The sequence below is a fragment of the Labrus bergylta genome, chromosome 5 (genome assembly GCF_963930695.1).
Source record: "Labrus bergylta chromosome 5, fLabBer1.1, whole genome shotgun sequence".
Classification (NCBI taxonomy): Eukaryota; Metazoa; Chordata; class Actinopteri; order Labriformes; family Labridae; genus Labrus; species Labrus bergylta.
In genome coordinates, this window is record NC_089199.1 from 34088363 (window position 1) to 34108362 (window position 20000).

General features: G+C 45.9%; 1 protein-coding gene across 1 annotated transcript in view; it reads left to right on the forward strand.

The window, feature by feature from the left end:
• LOC109977702 (E3 ubiquitin-protein ligase RNF123) overlaps positions 1-20000 on the forward strand; it is a 79526-nt gene that overhangs the window by 43880 nt on the left and 15646 nt on the right. Inside the window, 2 exon segments of the mRNA XM_065955488.1 lie at positions 6814-7089; positions 16362-16456. Coding sequence (XP_065811560.1) covers positions 6814-7089; positions 16362-16456 — 371 coding nt within the window.

Consider the following 20000-nt stretch of genomic DNA (forward strand, 5'->3'; position numbering starts at 1 on the left):
ATGTTTCATCTTGGTGATTAAATCTGGACCTCGTGTTCCAGCAGAGTTCTTCAGCCAGCTGCAGTAAAAAAACTCTCATTCTTGTTTTTGTCCCTGACGGGCTCCGGTTGTTATTCTGAGTGTGTGACATCATCACAGGAAGTATCCCTGCAGAGAGGGATGGCTGTTACATCTCGCTGTACAAACACGCCACACTACATTCATAAAAACACAGATGTGACCTCACAGAGAGTTGTTGGTCTACCTCAGCCACTCCAACCAATGAGGAGCTGGTAGATCAGCCGCTCCTCTGGGCGCTCAAATAGAGCTCTGCTGTTTGTTAATGGAGTCTGCTGGTCGACCTGCTTCAGTGCTTTGGACGCGTCGTGTTTGAATGTTTGCAAAGTGGGGATTATGAGATACTTCAACGAGACGCTGTAGTCCTCTATTGATGTTGTTGTTCTTGAGGACGGCGTGCAAGTCTTCTCGGGGAAATCAGCCCACACACACCATGGACAAATTCATTTTCATAATTATTCTCAAACCTTTTTGTAACCTTAATGATGAACTTAAAGAGACTGGTCAGGAATAATCCATTTAAATCCCCTCAAGGTTACACACACACACACACACACACACACACACACACACACACACATGGTTTGCCCTCTCTCTCTCTTGAGGTGATGAGATATGAAGCTGAACCCTCCAGATATAAATATTTACAGGAGAAACATCTGCTGCGTACTTTCCTTATTTTTGCCTTCAACATGTCCTGAGAGCGAAGAGTGTCATCATCCTGAACAATAACACGCTAAGTTGATGTGTATCTGTGTGTGTGTGTGTGTGTGTGTGTGTGTGTGTGTGTGTTTGAGTGTGTATGTGGAGCTCCTGCTGTCGTTATCAGCGTCCTGAAAGGAAACAAACTTCCAGCTCCTCGATGAGCGTCCTCCAGCCGACTCCTTATTTAGGTTTTATAAAGATAACTCCTCCTTTCAGCACAGCTGCTGCAGCAGGTCAGATGATGATGTCATCAAAGTATTTCATCCTGACCACTTTAAGGTTTCAGACGTCCTCCTAACTCTGACCCCTAGTGTGGGGGCGTGTCTTAACAGCGCCTACCTTCTCTGGTCCAAACAAATCCAGAGCATTCAGGAGCAGAATGTAAAGTTAGAAGGAGGACATACTGGCTGCTGCATTGTTTCCTTCATGTCTGTCACACTGAGTCTTGAACTCTGAGCTCCTCTGATGTGTCGGTCTGTTTGACCCTCTCTGACGGCGCTCATCCATCATGTCCTTAAACAGGAAGTGTCAGCTGACAGTCTTCTCGTTCAGTTCCTTGTAGTTTATTCCAGCTCGATGTTTTTCATTTTTCCTTCATGTCCCTCTCCTTCTCTTGTTGCTCGTGTATGATTTAGCCTGTCAGTCTAAGCGCTTTGCCCTTTTGTTGGTTTATAATTAAACAGCGAACACAATGGGCTCGTGTTGACTTGAAGCCCGGGCCTTTGACAGCGACACAGGCGGTGACATTTTGCAGCCCGTACGCCGTGACTCACTCCGCTCGTCTTTATCACAAGATCTCCTCCTCGTCTTCTCCGGCTCCGCGTCAATAAAATCCGACTGATAATCACGTTCATGTTGCGTTATTGGAAAGCGGGGAGAGATGGCGGCGAGGTGAAGGTAACCAGTGAATACATGTGAGGACGGGATGAAGAGGAGAGGACTCTCTGTGAGGTGTCATGGCCGCTGTAATGATAAGGTCAGAGAAGATTTTACTGGAAAATGTCACCATGTCTCTCTGGACCCCCCACCATGAGAATGACACAAATGACCTATGTCTCCATATAAGGAGTGGACAGGTAACCTCTAAAGTCGGGCTCACGCTGCACGATAATCGGGCTGATTTGAGGTCCGACTCCTTCCCGACATTTTGAAGGTGGACAAACTGGTGTCTGGTGCTTTTATTTTGAAGGTGGACAAACTGAAGTGTGGTGCTTTTATTTTTCAGGTGCACAAACTGGTGTCTGGTGCTTTTATTTTTCAGGTGCACAAACTGGTGTCTGGTGCTTTTATTTTGAAGGTGTACAAACTAAAGTGTGGTGCTTTTATTTTGAAGGTGGACAAACTGAAGTGTGGTGCTTTTATTTTGAAGGTGGACAAACTGAAGTGTGGCGCTTTTATTTTGAAGGTGGACAAACTGAAGCGTGGTGCTTTTATTTTGCAGGTGGACAAACTGAAGTGTGGTGCTTTTATTTTGAAGGTGCACAAACTGAAGTGTGGTGCTTTTATTTTGCAGGTGGACAAACTGGTGTCTGGTACTTTTATTTTGAAGGTGGACAAACTGAAGTGTGGTGCTTTTATTTTGCAGGTGGACAAACTGGTGTCTGGTACTTTTATTTTGAAGGTGGACAAACTGAAGTGTGGTGCTTTTATTTTGAAGGTGCACAAACTGGTGTCTGGTACTTTTATTTTGAAGGTGGACGAACTGAAGTGTGGTGCTTTTATTTTGAAGGTGGACAAACTGAAGTGTGGTGTTTTGTATTGACGAGCTGTTGACTGAAATCAAACACTCAGAGGGTCGTCAATAAACGGCTCGCTGTGAGCTGAATAAAGCTTTCCTTCGGTGTTGACACAGGTCAAAGGTCAACATGTCAATCATGATGTGGATATTATTAATGCACCGTTATCTCCACTTTGTACATAAAGCTAATGAGATCTGCTGAGTGAGGAGAGAGAGGGTCAGCGCCGTGTGGAGCCTATTATGAAGTCGATTATGTCGATGACGTCTGCTCGTGTCGCGTGCTGTTTGGACTCACTGTAAGACTGTAAAAACCTTCAAAATAAGAGCCTAACCATTTCAATTTTGAAATGCATAATAATGGAATTCAAACATAAATTAAAAGTTGAAATGTGTGAATGAAACTCTAACCTGACATTATATGTTACGTATTTAAACACGTTTGTTTGAGCCGTTCTTCTTCATGTGTTTCACATCGTAGCTTCTCAGTTGCTGTGCAGAAGCTGAAGGAGATGGTGGGTGGGAAGACACATTTTGCCTCACGGCGTGTGTGTGTAGGTGAGAGTGTGTGTGTGTGTGTGTGTAGGTGAGAGTGTGTGTGTAGGTGTGTATGTGTGTAACATACCTCTTGTTTTTTCCTCCTTGGCTGCAGCCTTGGAGCTCGACATCAGAGGATGTTGTTAGCTTCTTGTTCAGTCACATCACATGCTCGCTCCTGCAGCTGCGTTTTCTTCTTTATGACACTGAAAACAAAACAACTAAACTGTTTTAATATTTCTCTTCAAGTTCTCTTTTGTCCCAGCAGAAAAATACAAACACATTCAGACTGAGCACTTCCTGTTTTACTCAATCCCTTTGACTTCCTTCTCTGGGACAGTTAAGTAGTGAAGTGAAGTAGATCTCTTTTTTTCACTTCTTCATAAACTGCTGCCTGATTCAATCTATAAACCTGCTTCAGTTTAAAACTCTTTTTTTAGTTGAAATGTTTGATCTTAAAGAAACTCAGAGCTTCAGATAAAAATTGGAGAATGAAAAGTGGAAGCAGGACGTACTGTAGTGCGTTTTACTCATCAGTTTACGCTTCTACCTGGACGCCACTGCAGCACTCCTGAAGCACGTTTTGCTCCACAGCAGGCCGGCGCTGACGAGAGTCCAGAAATAACCTGAGAGCGCCGAGTACAGTATCAGACAAAAGAGAGGGAGAGGGAGCGTGGGAGTCGGGTCTTGTGGAAAGCCCCGCCATAAAAGATTGATGCAGAGAGGTTGGACTGAGTGTCACCGCAGGGGGGGGGGGTGCAGGAACAGCAGAGATTGAACGCTGGACGGATGGGGAAGCAGAGTGAGGGGCGGCAGAGTGAGGGGAGGCAGAGTGAGGGGAGGCAGAGTGAGGGGCGGCAGAGTGAGGGGAAGCAGAGTGAGGGGAGGCAGAGTGAGGGGAGGCAGAGTGAGGGGAGGCAGAGTGAGGGGCGGCAGAGTGAGGGGAGGCAGAGTGAGGGGAAGCAGAGTGAGGGGAGGCAGAGTGAGGGGCGGCAGAGTGAGGGGAGGCAGAGTGAGGGGAAGCAGAGTGAGGGGAGGCAGAGTGAGGGGCGGTAGAGTGAGGGGAGGCAGAGTGAGGGGAGGCAGAGTGAGGGGAGGCAGAGTGAGGGGCGGTAGAGTGAGGGCAGAGAGGGAGGTAATTCTCTTGCATGTCAGAACAAGTAGAGAAAGATGGAGACAGATAGACGGGAGGTGAGAGGCAGAAGTGAAAGGTGGGCTGCTGCATCACGCTGGACGTGTGGCGTGCAGCTGAGTGATGCTGTTAAAGGGAGAGACGAGATGTTCAGTTCTCAGAAACAAAGTGCTCAGATATGTTGTTCCCCTGTACGCTCAGCATGATGATTTCACCTTCTTACCTGCTGCTGGGAGACGCTGATGTTTCCTGACTGATTACAGAGACGCACTCTGACACTTTGATTAAAGCTTCCTGTCTCATTTATATCTGCAGGGTTCCTCTCTCAACCTGATTTAGTTTACATCACTTAATTCACCTTAGGCCGGTGCAGGGTTGTACTCAAGACCACATTAACCGAGACCAAGACATACCTGAGACCAGAGTGCTCCGAGAGACCGGGACAAGACCAAGACATTCAGGGATTAAGTCAAGACCAAGACATTTAGGGATCGAGACAAGACCAAGACATTTAGGGATCAAGTCAAGACCAAGACATTTAGGGATCCAGACCGAGACAAGACCAAGACATTTAGGGATCAAGTCAAGACCAAGACATTTAGGGATCAAGTCAAGACCAAGACATTCAGGGATCCAGACCGAGACAAGACCATGACATTTAGGGATCGAGACAAGACCAAGACATTTAGGGATCAAGTCAAGACCAAGACATTTAGGGGTCCAGACCGAGACAAGACCAAGACATTTAGGGATCAAGTCAAGACCAAGACATTTAGGGATCCAGACCGAGACAAGACCAAGACATTTAGGGATCCAGACCGACACAAGACCAAGACATTTAGGGATCCAGACCAACACAAGACCAAGACATTTAGGGATCGAGACAAGACCAAGACATTTAGGGATCCAGACCGAGACAAGACCAAGACATTTAGGGATCAAGTCAAGACCAAGACATTTAGGGATCAAGTCAAGACCAAGACATTTAGGGATCAAGTCAAGACCAAGACATTTAGGGATCCAGACCGAGACAAGACCAAGACATTTAGGGATCGAGACAGAGTCAAGACCAAGACATTTAGGGATCGAGGCCGAGTCAAGACCAAGACATTTAGGGATCCAGACCGAGACAAGACCAAGACATTTAGGGATCGAGACCAAGACCAAGACATTTAGGGATCCAGACCGAGACAAGACCAAGACATTTAGGGATCCAGACCAAGACCAAGACATTTAAGGATCCAGACCAAGCCAAGACCAAGACATTTAGGGATCCAGACCGAGTCAAGACCAAGACATTTAGGGATCCAGACCGAGTCAAGACCAAGACATTTAGGGATCCAGACCGAGCCAAGACCAAGACATTTAGGGATCCAGACCGAGTCAAGACCAAGACATTTAGGGATCCAGACCGAGTCAAGACCAAGACATTTAGGGCTCGAGACCGAGTCAGGACAGAGGAGGTGAGAGGAGCCGGTCAGTGGTGGTCTTCACAGGTCTTGATTTAAAATCAGAGACTGCTCAGTCTGAGATCGAGACAAAATGCTTTAGATTCTGAGACGAGACCGAGACCTTCAGAAAGACAGATTCTGAGTATTACAGCACTATGCCGGTGTGGTTGATCTCTGGTCTCTGAAGGTTTGAATGCAACAGGGCTGATGTGATGTTTTTAAACGAGTTGTTATGCAGCCATTCGGGGAAAATTACGTCTTTCTAATCTCCTAAAACGCGGTGCTAACGTCCATGAGCTTTTGGAGAGAGTTGGGGGTAACTACACCCTGAAGTCCGGATTATTTCAGTGTGAACACAATCGTACCGTACTCTGGTACCGCGCTTGAGTCCACTTGAAGAAGTAGCATGATTCATGTGTACTTGAGTACAGTTTGCAGGAGATGTGAACACAACCGTGCTGAAACCAGGAAGTGAGCAATGTAAGAAACCATCGTACCTGATGTGAAAACGTCCTCAGTTTCCGATATTCCTGCTTTACGAGATCCAACAATGAAACTATCTCAACTATCTCAATGAATGGGGGGGTGCAGGAACAGCAGAGATTGAACGCTGGACGGATGGGGAAGCAGAGTGAGGGGAGGCAGAGTGAGGGGAGGCAGAGTGAGGGGAGGCAGAGTGAGGGGAGGTAGAGTGAGGGGAAGCAGAGTGAGGGGAGGCAGAGTGAGGGGAGGCAGAGTGAGGGGAGGCAGAGTGAGGGGAGGAACACAACCGTGCTGAAACCAGGAAGTGAGCAATGTAAGAAACCATCGTACCTGATGTGAAAACGTCCTCAGTTTCCGATATTCCTGCTTTACGAGATCCAACAATGAAACTATCTCAACTATCTCAATGAAACAAACATCATCGATGGTTACTCGCTGATGATTGGTCAGACTTTTTATAAATCTTAAAGACGGAATAATAACAATAAGACTCATTAGTGTTTTCCTGAAATACGCCCGTATGCTGACGACTCTGTTGTATTCATGTCAGAATCTTCTCTAACTTTTGAAAATGAACAGGTTAAAAAAAGTTGTTCCTCTGTCTTCATCGGTTTCATTGGTCCCTGATTGGTGGCAGAATAAAGTCACAATAGCGACTAGTTATTATTATTTTTTTTTAAAGTGTAATGTCGCTGTAATACTTGATCTGTATTGATACGAGCGTCTCCTCCTCTCACAGTTTGTGGTCTCTCTTCTCTCCTCCAGGATTTCTCGAGCTGCCTCCGTGCTGCTCTCTGACCCCTGCTTCCAGCTCCACTCCATCCAGCACCTGTTGGGAGAGGGCGGAGACTCCTCCAGCTCTTCAGCCGTGGTCACCTCCACCGCCCGCCCGGTCATCGGGTCGTTCGGGGCGACCGTGGCGTCTCCCATCCCGTCAGCAGCTGGCGCCACGGCCTCCGCGGAACGCAAACACTTCTCCCTGCACGCGTGTGAGTGAAACCCTGTTTTACGTCTGATACACGTCCTCGAGTGATGTCATCTGAGTCAGGGCTGGAGACTAAAAGTATAATGTAGAAAACAATTCTGTTGTCATGGTTACAGAGAAGGGGGGTCATCGGCCTGCTGTTGTTTCCTGCTATTCTCTGCAGCAGGCTGCAAGCCGATAGCTAAACACGCCCCTCCTGACCGCCACTCGGGGGAGAGTCGGGTTGGCAATCTTAAAACCCAGCGGCTGTTGTTGGCGTCCATTTTGTTGTTACCTGGATTAGCGAGTAGCGATATCAAAGCAAAGACTTCAGTTTCTCCTCCAACCTCCTCGTATTTATTCTGCAGAAAGTCAGAGTGAGCTGATGTGAGAACACAGCAGGATAGAAAGGTGGAGGTAACCATGAAGACGTTCATCATCATCATCTGAGGTGTGAAACCTGCGTTTAATCGCTGGAAATATTGAGGTGTGTGTGTGTGTGTGTGTGTGTGTGTGTGTGTGTGTGTGTGTGTGTGTGTGTGTGTGTGTGTCTGTGTGTGTGTGTGTGTGTGTGTGTGTGTGTGTGTGTGTGTGTGTGTGTGTCTGTGTGTCTGTGTGTCTGTGTGTGTGTGTGTGTGTGTGTGTGTGTGTGTGTGTGTGTGTGTGTGTGTGTGTGTGTGTGTGTGTGTGTGTGTGTGTGTGTCTGTGTGTCTGTGTGTGTGTGTGTGTGTGTGTGTGTGTGTGTGTGTGTGTGTGTGTGTGTGTCTGTGTGTCTGTGTGTGTGTGTGTGTGTGTGTGTGTGTCTGTGTGTCTGTGTGTCTGTGTGTGTGTGTGTTGTGTGTGTGTGTGTGTGTGAATAATGTCTTCCTGTCACCGCTGCTCTTTTGAAACATGCAGCCTCAGGAAACAGCAGCTAAAAGGCGAGCTGTCCTGGAGCTGTCACCGTGGGGGATGGCCAGGTCACCACCGCCATCGTCCTCTGTTACCGTGGAAACAAAAGCCGTTTCCATGACCACCTTGGCTCGCATCATGTGAAAGGATCTGCTCCGCCTGTCGAGGTCACGATGGAGTGTTTTCTCACGCTGTAATGTTCACAACACTTTATATATTTAAACACACGAGAGACGACGTCTGGACGACTTCAGCGCGTTCTGAGCCCGTTTAGTGTGATCTGTGTTTCCTCCAGGTGTTTCTGGGTAAATGTTCAGGCCTCCACAGGATCCTTAAGGGTCTTCTTTCTGCCCCTGTAACAGGACCCAGACTCTCTGCTGCTGCTGGTTTCATTTGGCTCCCGGCTGCTGAACAAAGCGCTCACATGAACATGAGTGACACGTGTTTGTGACATGAGTGTGTTTCTGTGAAGACAGTGGGAGTCAGGAATCCTTTCTCTCTTCCCTCTTTTCAGGGATTTGTTGGTGTTTGTGTGAGCGCTTGAGTCCCTGCAGCCTTGAATGTTTAATGGATGAGATGCTGAAGCTTGGAGAGCTGAAGAGGGAGAGAGACGGAGAAGAGGGAGAGACATGTTCTCTCTTTGACAAACATCACTTTTCTCCCTCAGTCAGATTTTTACCCAAATCAAAACCTTCCTATCAGGAAAGCTGTTTCACATGTTGTGTATTCAGAGACTGTCTCGTCTTCAGGCAGAAGAGTCCAGCTGATGTGTTGTTTGGTGAACGTTTAGGCTTCGTGTACTGAGGAGTGTGTGACAAATATCCTTTGAGATCACATTCACTGCTCACGATAACACACTCGGCAAACTTTGGTCGAGTCGTTCAGCAAGAAGGGCGACGGATGGCGAGAAGCTTGAACTACTTTGGACCTGAGATTCTCCCTCTAGTGTTTTTATTAAAATCATAAACAACACACAGCTGAAGAAGCAGCTGGAGCAACTTAGGGTTAACATGAGACATGTGGCTGCAGGAGCTGGGGATCAAACCTCCGACCTTCTGGTTGAGAGACGACCACTCTGCCACTGAGCCACAGCCGCCACTCGCTAACAAGAGCGAGCGAGAACAACTCAAGACTTTTACACATTTTTGAAGGTTGCTAAATATCGTCAATTATCCTCAAAAATATCAAGATATTATTTTTTGTGTAAATCTCACAGTCAGACTTTCTTTTTTATCTTCTACTTTGAAGCTTCAGAAGGAACGTTCTTTTATCTTCGTGATATTTATTCTTTAAGCTCAGAACTCAAGAAAAACAACAGCAGAGCTTCACCAGACTCAAATGAAGCCAAAGACACTGGACAAACTGAGTCGACCTCGTCCTCGCTCTGACCCACAGGAGAGAGTGAGTAGGAGTCTGGTGTTAATGAATGGGACGTGTGTGGCGTGGGAACACGGACGACTTTTGTACACAAACAGAAACACTCGCTCACTCTTAGAGGCTGAAGACAACACGAAGACAACACACCGCTCTGTTGGTTCCCGTCTCTCTGCAGGAGTCGAGATGGAGCCATGAGCGCGCCTGCACTCACTCGTTCTCTTGCACACGCAGAAATGTTTTGAATGAAAGAAAAAATAAATAAAAACCGGTCGGAAATCTACTCGGGCGGCCTGCCCGAGTATCGTCTATGTGTGGGAAACACTGGCTCTCCACAGCTGACTGCAGTGATTCTCTCACTGAGTCACATTTAAAGAAGTCTGGATGTGAAACCAAAACTACAAGGCTGCAGTGGAAAGAGTCCAGCAGCGCCCCCTGCTGGAGGATCCACAGCTGCCCTCAGGAGCGCTGATAGACCAGGCCAAACACCTGGGTAACCTGAGCTTCAACATCTGGAACAAGATGAAGGACATGGTCTCCTACAGTCCGGTCATTCTGGACCCAAACACAGCTGGTACTAGACTCACTCTGTCTGAAGATCTGACCTGTGTGAGAGGAGCAGAGGAGCAGCAGCTTCCTGATAATCCAGAGAGGATTGAAGATTCCTGGTCTGTCCTGGGCTCTGAGGGCTTTAACTCACCCTCAGACACACTTTCACTGAGAGGATGTTTCCATTCATTAATAGTGATGATAAACTGAGGATCTCAGCCCTGAAGGAGCAGCAGAGCAGTTAATATCTTCAAATATCTATCAAGTATTTAACCTTTGTTGCTCAGAGACGGGAAGGGTCAACATGTGGATCATTGTTGGGCGAGAACCTGAAGTGAATGTTTAGGTCATCACTTTTTTTCAATGAGGATAGATCAGGAGAATCTGACATGATTTCATCTGCAGCTGTCAACCCGGATCACTGCTTATTCAAACGCCATCTTTAGTTCTGATTTGATTGAGAGCCCCCTGGTGGCCGCACGTACGTCCTGTGTGTTTAAACACAAAGCAGAAGACTTCTCATCCCTCAGCGGCAGATTGTGTTGATGTGTGATTGAAGAAGAAAGTTAACATTTATCTCTTGAATTCTTTACTTGGTCACCAGACGGTGGAGGTTAAAGGAGAGCGTTAAAGTTTTTATTCCCAAAGCTTTACATTTTAGAAGATCTCTAAAGACTCTAGCGCCAAGGGTTCGAGGCTGAGCTCATCGTTTTGGCTCATGGATCTCTCATTTCTGAGGCTCAGAAACAAACGAGACTTTTCCCATTACTCAGACATCATGGTCCTTTATATTTGAAATGTTTGACTCAAATAAATGTTGTTGCTGTTGATCACGAGTCTCTAACTTTGCTTAAATGTTTCTTAGCGCTCATGATGGATTCACGTTGGGTCTTTATAAATCTTATAACAAAGAGTACGTTGCTCATGCCTCCAGATAAAATGTGGTACAAATCAGCGCTACACAGGTAAAGATTGATTGATTCAGCACGCAGTGTTTAACCTACATTGACCACATTTGGGAAGCGCAAGTTTCAAGTCAAGACAAATAAAGAAGTCCTCATCAAACAAACTCTAAACCAAACATGAAGTTCACTATTTCCATTTAAGCTTGAAGTTAAGATATATTTCTGACGGCTTCCAGGTGTCACACTTGGACAAACTCCTCCTAAGGGTTTTATTCCATCACATTTCTTTTGGTCTGAAGGTTGTTTAAAGCGGTCTGAACTCTCAGTTTCTGACACTCCTGTAAGAATGTTTCTATAAATCCAGATACAGTACTAACCCTAACCTCCTTTAAACCTCGTTTTATACATCTAGACCTCGTCTCTCTCTCTCTCTCTCTCTCTCTCTCTCTCTGTTTTAGCGTCCCTCCTTCCATTTCCCTCCAAATGTCCCGTGTAGTGATTGTAATCTTTCTCTGCACACCAACATGGCAGCTGTCCAGCAAGCCAATATCCCCGCCCAGAGCGAGCAGCGAGCACTCCTGCACTGAAACAGGATCCGTCTGATTGCAGGAGGGGGCGGGGGGAGGGAGAAAATGGAAAGACCAATCGAAAGCCATCAAGTGAGAGGGTGAATGTTAAAGAGAGGAAGAGAACGAGGGGGAGAGAAAGTTTAATGAAAGCAGCGGGGAAGAAGAATGTTTCTGACTTGCTGCTATTTTCAGCACTCAGTTAATTAGCAAACGAGGTTCATGAGTGATGAAGACATTAGAGGAGAGTGATGGTAAATACGTCCTTACCAGTTTACCCTCTTCTCGGTTCATCACGGCCGTGAGTCGGCCCCCGGACTGAGAGCTTTAAGAAGTGTCCGAAGAGAAACACGACTGTAGACTGTAAAAAGACAAACTAAATGACAAACAGATTCACACTTTCATCGGTTCAGCCGGTCGTCATGACTACGGTCAACTCGGCGTTGGTTTGGTGGGTGGGGCTGGTGGGGGTAGCAGAGAGACTCACTCCCATGATTCCCTGCCAGCCTTGATGTCATCTTTTGTTATTGTTTTGATTGAGCGCCCCCTGGTGGAGGAGTTTACAAACTGTGCCTTTAACAAACTCTCAGACAGCTCAGCTGACGAGTCCAAAGTCATGTCCACCTTATGACATCACACGTTGACCTTATGACATCACACATTGACCTTATGACATCACACATTGACATTATGACATCACACATTGACATTATGACATCACACATTGACATTATGACATCACACATTGACATTTTGACATCACACACTGACCTTATGACATCACACATTGACCTTATGACATCACACATTGACCTTATGACATCACACACTGACCTTATGACATCACACACTGACCTTATGACATCACACACTGACCTTATGACATCACTCATTGACCTTATGACATCACACGTTGACATTATGACATCACACGTTGACCTTATGACATCACACGTTGACCTTATGACATCACACATTGACATTATGACATCACACACTGACCTTTGTTACCGTTCCTTTGAGCTGTTTGAAGTCAGTTTGGGATCCATAATCACTTCCTGTTTCTGGGCTTAACTTCATGTCCTAACCTTCCATCTACAGGAAGTGCCTTACTGTACTTCAAAATAAAAGCACACAATGAGAAATGTACTCTCAGCTTTAGACAGCACAAACATTCAAAATAAAAGACTAACAAAACTTTTTTTGATGTTGTTAATGTTGATTAACTTGATTGACAGCCTTATAAAAATGCAAACATAAAGAAAGTGATGATATTTAATTTAAAATACTTTATTAAAACAGTCTGACATAAGTTACTAATAAACATGTAGACTTTTATTTTGTCATTAGACCTTTTTATCCATCAGTGATCCAGTGATGACAGTCCTGTTCTTCTTCAGCTGTCTCAGCATTCCTTTCTTTTTGCTCATGATCACATTTGTGAACACATGGCATAACTTCAGAATCATTCAGAGTCAAACACACATCAGAGGACGAGGACAGATCTGCAGCAGTGATTGCAGGAATGTTGCATCACGCTAAAGTTAGTCCGGAGAGAAGACGAGCAGCTGTTTGCCCCGCTGGACGGCGACATCATGAACACAATCTGTGTCACATGATCCCACTTTGTATTCTGGGAGTCACTGACTGCCTCTCTGTTTATCTACTGTCTGAGCAACTAGTGCACATATCAAAACCTCATGGCTCTCCCTTTTATAAAATATTACAAGTGGACAGAGATTACATCAGATATGCATTTCTCTCCTCTTCTTCTATTGGACACGTATGGTGCCACGGGCGGTGGCATTTGTCGACATAACCTTACTCATTTCTTGTTCTTTACATTCTGAGTCGTCTCTGCTTTAAAGCTAGCAGATATTTAGCATCCTGGGAAATGTCTGTGGTTTAATCTCTCCTTTATTCACTCATGCTAACCCCACATTTGCATAATTGTTTCTTATAGAGCTTCATGAAGCTGAGGAACAAGCCAGTGGGTTGGCAAATTGAAACAGGAGCATATCGGTGATTGATGATGTAACATGCAGCAGGGCTCTGGTTTTTATCACCTAGCAGCTCTGTCCTGGCTGTCCTCTCCCGGTGAGAGATGCCTACCATACGCTGAAATAAACACCAACTCAGACACTCTCTCAGACTCTAACGGCACTTTAGGACTTTGAGATTAAACAAAGACTCTGTATCTTCCTGTTGAAAGTTTTTTCCATCATGCTCCTTAAATTAACGAGCAGAGAACAAAAGACCAGAAACAGAAGCTGCTCTTGTTTGCAAAATGGTTTGTGCTACAATTTAGTTAAATTGTTCAGAGAACTGGGTGGGCGTCAGTGGGACTGACCTTGTACCTTGGTACAGATCCTTTCTTCATGACAGGAAGTACTTAGTACTTAATCTGTAAATGTGTCAGAGCTAAAGGCTTTGGCGAGGGGTTCCACAGGGGTCGATTTTGGGACCCTTACTGTTCTAGCTCTATATGCTTTTAATGTGTCAAATCATACGAGATAATGAAGTAGACTACCATACTTATGCAGATGATACACAGATATACATCTCATAAACACCAGGAGGTAATGATGTGTAACTGTAGCAAATCAATTAATGCTGTTCTTAAATATAGAGTCAGCAGCTTCTTCCTTCAAAATAAAAGACAGACTTCTCCTAAAGTGAAGCTGCTCAATTGTCCCTTCTGGGCCTCCATTCATGTGTGGTGGTGACTGTGTCTGCAGAGACTCTGTCCTCTCACTGGATTTTACTGTTCTGATTTGTTCTGGTTGACTCGGGACGTTTGTGGGCGGAGCTGGTGTGTTTCCTCTCAGCCAATGACAGCGCAGCAGCTGAGTTTAGGAGTGAATATGACGGACGTGGACGTAGCAGCAAAGAAGAGAAAATATAATGAGAGTGAGGAGAAACACCAAGTGGATAAAGCTCGTTCTAAAACGAGGGTGAACCTTGTGTTGTCTTTTTCCCGTGGACGTGGAGTTGGTCTACTTCCTGTTGGACATGAAGGTGACAAACACTGGCCATTAGCTTGTGCTAGCATGCGTGCAGTGTAGCTACAAGCAGTAAACATACACACTGTGTCCTGCAGGGGGCGATGAACCCAGGAGGAAGGGCCCAGTTTGAATGTTGTGTTCATTAACATTTTTACTGACGCCGCCTTTAAACAGTCTTCAATTTGACATGACAAGACCAGCAGATGAATCAGTGTCTCTTGTCTCGTCTGTTTTCTGCTCGCCTCTCGTCTACACTCCAAGTCATTTTCTCAACCTCGTAACCTTCAGTTTCCTCTGTTCATGTGTACGCCTCTGTTCTTCACACACTGACATCGAACAAGAGAAGACAGAAACAGATGCTGGTGAAAAAAGGAGTATTGCGATATATATTTTTGTGTAATTGATTTAAATCTTCCATATTTGTATTGATTTTTTTTATTACATTTTGAGGTCTCGTTACATCTCTAACTCAGACAGAAGTTGAGAATCTGAACGCTGATCTTATCGACAGTGACTCCTCCACATCCTCAGTCTCTTCCTCGTCCACTGTGGGCATAAAGTGGGCTCTCATCGTGGTTGTTCCATTTCCTATCCTTTTACCGCTCTGAGGTTGGCGTGCATCTTAAACTGTGGTCGTATTAACGCTGAGTGCTGCTGGATCCATGACGTTCTTTTCTTATACTCCTTTAAAAGCAGCTGAATAAAATGTCTCCGATCTGAATCAGTGACTGTACGTTGAATAAATAATCATTGTCTGATTTTCTGCGTTGCTTTGAGTCATCGGAGAAGCATGACCTCCTTTTCTGACATCACTTTTTATCTCGCTGGTTTATATTTGGTGCTTTAGCCGTAACAGGATCTCTGAGTGTTTCCCAGATGTCATTTGTAGACTTCCCTGTCTTACAGCAGTTTGGTATCATTTTCCACATTAATGATTACAGCTGCTCACAAAGTGGGGCTGGACTTCCCAGATATGGATCACAGCGCAGTCCGGTTCAGTTGGTGCTTATTGAGGTGTCCTCCACATCAAGTCTTCACAGGACGCAGTTTGTCTTCTGGGGTTATTTATAAAAAAAGATAGAACAATAAAGTGCACAAAGGCAGTGTGAACCATTAGTAGTTTGTATTTAAAAACCTGTTTGAGATCCGCCAGCCCGTATACGAGTTTCGTGGCGCTCATGGCGTGTTCTTAACATGCATGATTGTGCACACAGCAGCTGAGTAGGTGTTACTCGCAACCTCGTTTGAAAGCTTTGCTCATTGTGATCACGACCATGTAAACCACTTCAAGGTCCAACCAACACAGCAGCCACAATCTACACATCTGTCAGACCGCCGACAAACACAGAACTCTAAATGACTGAATGCTGACTCAGCGTCTGAAGTTTCACTTTTCTGAGCACAAAACGGTCGTGCTGCTTCGCTGAGTCGATCCAATTCATAAAAAATGTTACCTTGAGAAGTTTTACAAAGAGCTGGTAAAAGACCTTACTCATTGTTATGTTACAAAGCTCAACATTAATCCATCATGAGCACTTTGTTTCAACACATTAGCAAAGAAAAAAGTTCCTTTTAAGAGAACGAGACTAGTGATGAACAGCAATCTGCTGAAACTGAGCCGGCTTGAAAGATGAGATAGGAGGAGATGCAGGAAGAAGGACAGTGACAAACGTGGGGGGGGGGGTCTATAGCAGCAGGCAGTCCTCACCAACGATAGCTCAGCAGCTCCCAGGAAATGATATGGTTAGTCCCCTCGATTGGCAATGACAAACTCTGTTAGTTCAGGTTGTTCAGGTTTTGAAGCTTTGGAAGACAGTCCAGGAAATTCACTGCACACTAAACAATCAATGATGCACTGGCAGATTTCTCCTGCAGATTTCAAACAGGTCAATGTGTGTAAGACGATGTGTTTCTGCAGCGCTGCTCTTAGAGAAGCTTCTCGTTGGACTGTAACAGAGCATGCTGACTGCATTGTGTTTTAACACGTGTGTGTTTTTCTCCCAACAGATACGGATTACATCAGCGAGGAGGAGAAACAGAAGGTGGAGCTGATGTTGGCGTTTCTCACTGAAGAGTCCAAACAGGCTGCAGCCAGCACAGCTGTAAGTACCTCTGAGTGTCCCTGAAAACATCTGCACAGCTTCCTGCTGTCAGCTGTCACAGAGCAGCCTCAGTGTTTCAGGTTTATCCTCACAGATCTCCTTTAAAGTCAGTCAGCCGTCTGTAGATAAACCCGTCATTATCTTTAAGTACTACACAAAGAGTGTTTGTTAAAGCTCAGGCAGACAGAAGTGAATATTTTAGAAGCTAAAATAGGAACAGTTTGAAGTCAGCATGCGGACACGAAAACAACAGATATCAAAAACATCACAAAGAGGAAACAGGCTGTCCACATGTTCAATACCTGGACGTGTTCTGGTTCCACATGTTTTAGGGAGGAGAGGAGTGAAGCCATCAGGAGCTGCACCAATACGCTGCCAACATCTCAAACATTGCAGAAGTTTTTGTGCACTTTAGACGCTTTGCAGGAGGTCAGTTTTTGTTGCCGTGGAATCGAAAAGAGATCTCGATTTAGTTTGAGATTTACTAGTATCGTATCAAAGCTTCTGGTGTCATGAGTCATACAAACACAGAACCAGGAACCATGTGGACAAACAGACAAACAGAAGAGGTCTGACGTAGTTCAGTTTAAATCTGAGGCTTGTTGCCGATGAAGTCGTCGGTTCAGACATCCGGATCCTGCTGCCCTTGAGGCTGAACCTGGAGAAATACATTTCCTCTTCTCTTCATCTCTGCAGAGGAAACCCGATCTCTTACTCTCCACCACAGAGCTAAAGGATTTATTATTGATGAGGGAGGAGGGGGAGGAGGGAAGGGAGGGGGGGAGGAGGGTGGAGGAAAAGGAGGGGGGAGGGGGGGGTGGAGGAAGAAGAGGGGGGGAGAGGGAGGAGGGTTAGGAGGAAGAGGGGGAGGAGGGGGGAGGAGAAAGAGGAGGAGGAGAGGAGGAGAGGATGGAGGAGGAGGAGGAGGAGAGAGAGGAGGAGGAGGAAGGAGAGAAGGGTGGAGGAGGAGGATGAGAGAAGGATGGAGGAGGAGAGAGAGAAGGATGGAGGAGGAGGAGAGAGAGAAGGATGGAGGAGGAGAGAGAGAGAAGGATGGAGGAGGAGAAGCGAGAGAAGGATGGAGGAGGAGGAGAGAGAGAAGGATGGAGGAGGAGGAGAGAGAGAAGGATGGAGGAGGAGGAGAGAGAGAGAAGGATGGAGGAGGAGAAGCGAGAGAAGGATGGAGGAGGAGGAGAGAGAGAAGGATGGAGGAGGAGAGAGAGAAGGATGGAGGAGGAGGAGAGAGAGAAGGATGGAGGAGGAGAGAGAGAAGGATGGAGGAGGAGAGAGAGAAGGATGGAGGAGGAGAGAGAGAAGGATGAAGGATGGAGGAGGAGGAGAGAGAGAAGGATGGAGGAGGAGGAGAGAGAGAAGGATGGAGGAGGAGGAGAGAGAGAAGGATGGAGGAGGAGGAGAGAGAGAAGGAGTATTTTAAATCACTTTTCTTTTTGCTCCGCCATGCTTCAGGACGCAGCTCTCATACTGTTCGCAGAGCTTCTGTAATATTTCTGTACATGTTGAGCTTTAATGTGACGGAGGAGGGCGAGGCTGCAGGGGTGAAGAATGTGGAGCGATGAAAAGCAGCGTAGATATAAAACAGATAGATGGTTGGAGTTAAAGTGCAGAGAGTGCTCAGCCCGAGGTGTGTTTCCACAAAGACACTAATGGCTCTCTGCAGGGAGGAGGGGTCTCTGCTCGCTCTGGGCTTCAAGTAGGAAATCACATTGTGTCTAATGAAAGGTTTCTGCTACATGATGGAAAGTGTTCTTCAGTCCAATCACAGACCAGGACGGCTCAGTGGCTCTGAGGCTGACGTGTTTGTATCAAACTTTTCCTTCCTGCTGTTTCGTTTGTGTTTTTAATCCATTGAGAACTGAGCGTCACAACTTTCTTTTGTTCACCATTGTGGATAAATCAATCTCAGAAAGTCCTGAAAGTCCACATATTCTTTAAATCCTCTTCCCCATGTTCCTCTAACTCTAACATGTGTCTCTAGTCCGTCTACAAACCCCCCAATGATGAGAAATGTCCATCCTCTCCGTCTTCTGCCTGCTCCACTTTTCAGAAAATGTGTGCTCAAACAGGCCGTTTGGAGATTTTCCCTTCATGACATCACAAAGGGCAGTAGCCCCTCCCCCAGGTGGATGACACTCCCACAGCTAGGTGTTTGTTCTGCCCTCTGAGTCTGCCTTCTCACCGTAAACAATAGGACATGGAGCAAGAAAGCACCGAGTACAGCCAAGCCCGTCCAGAGAGGGGGCGTGGTCAGACACAGCTCATTTACATATTTAAAGGTACAGACACAGAAACAGCCTGTTCTGAGCAGGGCTGAAATAGAGGGGTTTATAGACATGATCAAATACAGGATCAGAGTGGATTTAGAACAAGAAACTTCACACACATGTTTTGAGGAACTCTGAGACTTATTTAAACTGAAGAAGAGGAGGAGGAGATGTCACCTTTAACGTGTTGGCGTGAAACATGTTTCTTACCCAGAACAACCTTCACACTTTATGTTTTATGCAACTCAAACTTTGGCTGTGACTGTTAAACATTTATCAGGGGAAAAGGATTGTTTTATTTTTCATGATTGTCCTTTTATCACGGAGGACAAGGATCCATGAGGAGTCTTCTTTCTGCAGATTTTGTATAAATTCAGTTTCTATTCAGCGGTGGTGAGCTTACACAGGTCAAAGGTCAACATTTCAATCATGGATGTGGATATAACGTCTGCTGGAAGAATTGTAGAGTGAGTAGTAATAACTGGGTCAGTTTGTGAGGATTTGAGAGGTGGAGCGACTTCTGTCTTTGACTGAGTTTACTGATTTCATGTGTACTGCATCAGGATACAAACTAAAGTCCAGTTCTTCATCTTTGACGTTCAGGTGACATCCTGTGGAAAAAACAGAGAAGCATCGTTTATGATAGAGAAGAAGAAGAAGAACTCTGAGCTGGTCGTGTTCAGCTGCCCGTTGTCTTTAAATCATTGGACTGTTTGAAAAGATGTCAGCTCGGTGCCGCTGGCTGATCGCTCTTTTCTCCCAATGTTTCCACTGACGAGTAACACCTTCACACACACACACACACACACACACACACGCTCTGCAGGTTCCCTCATTTATATTCACAGCGAGCGCGGCGTCTTCCTCTTGGCTTATGTTTGCGTCAGAGACGGAGCTCCACGCCGCACAGCTCCAAGGATTTCCTTTTATGAAGGGGAAGGGGCGGGGTCAGACAAACTGGATGACAGACCTGTGTGTGTGTGTGTGTGTGTGTGTGTGTGTGTGTGTGTGTGTGTGTGTGTGTGTGTGTGTGTGTGTGTGTGTGTGTGTGTGTGTGTGTGTGTGTGTGTGTGTGTGTGTGTGTGTGTGTGTGTGTGTGTGTGTGTGTGTGTGTGTGTGTGTGTGTGTGTGTGTGTGTGTGTGTGTGTGTGTGTGTGTGTGTGTGTGTGTGTGTGTGTGTGTGTGTGTGTGTGTGTGTGTGTCTGATGACTACCAATGTATTGACCTTTGAGTTAAACCCACTGAGCTCCTCACAGATCGGT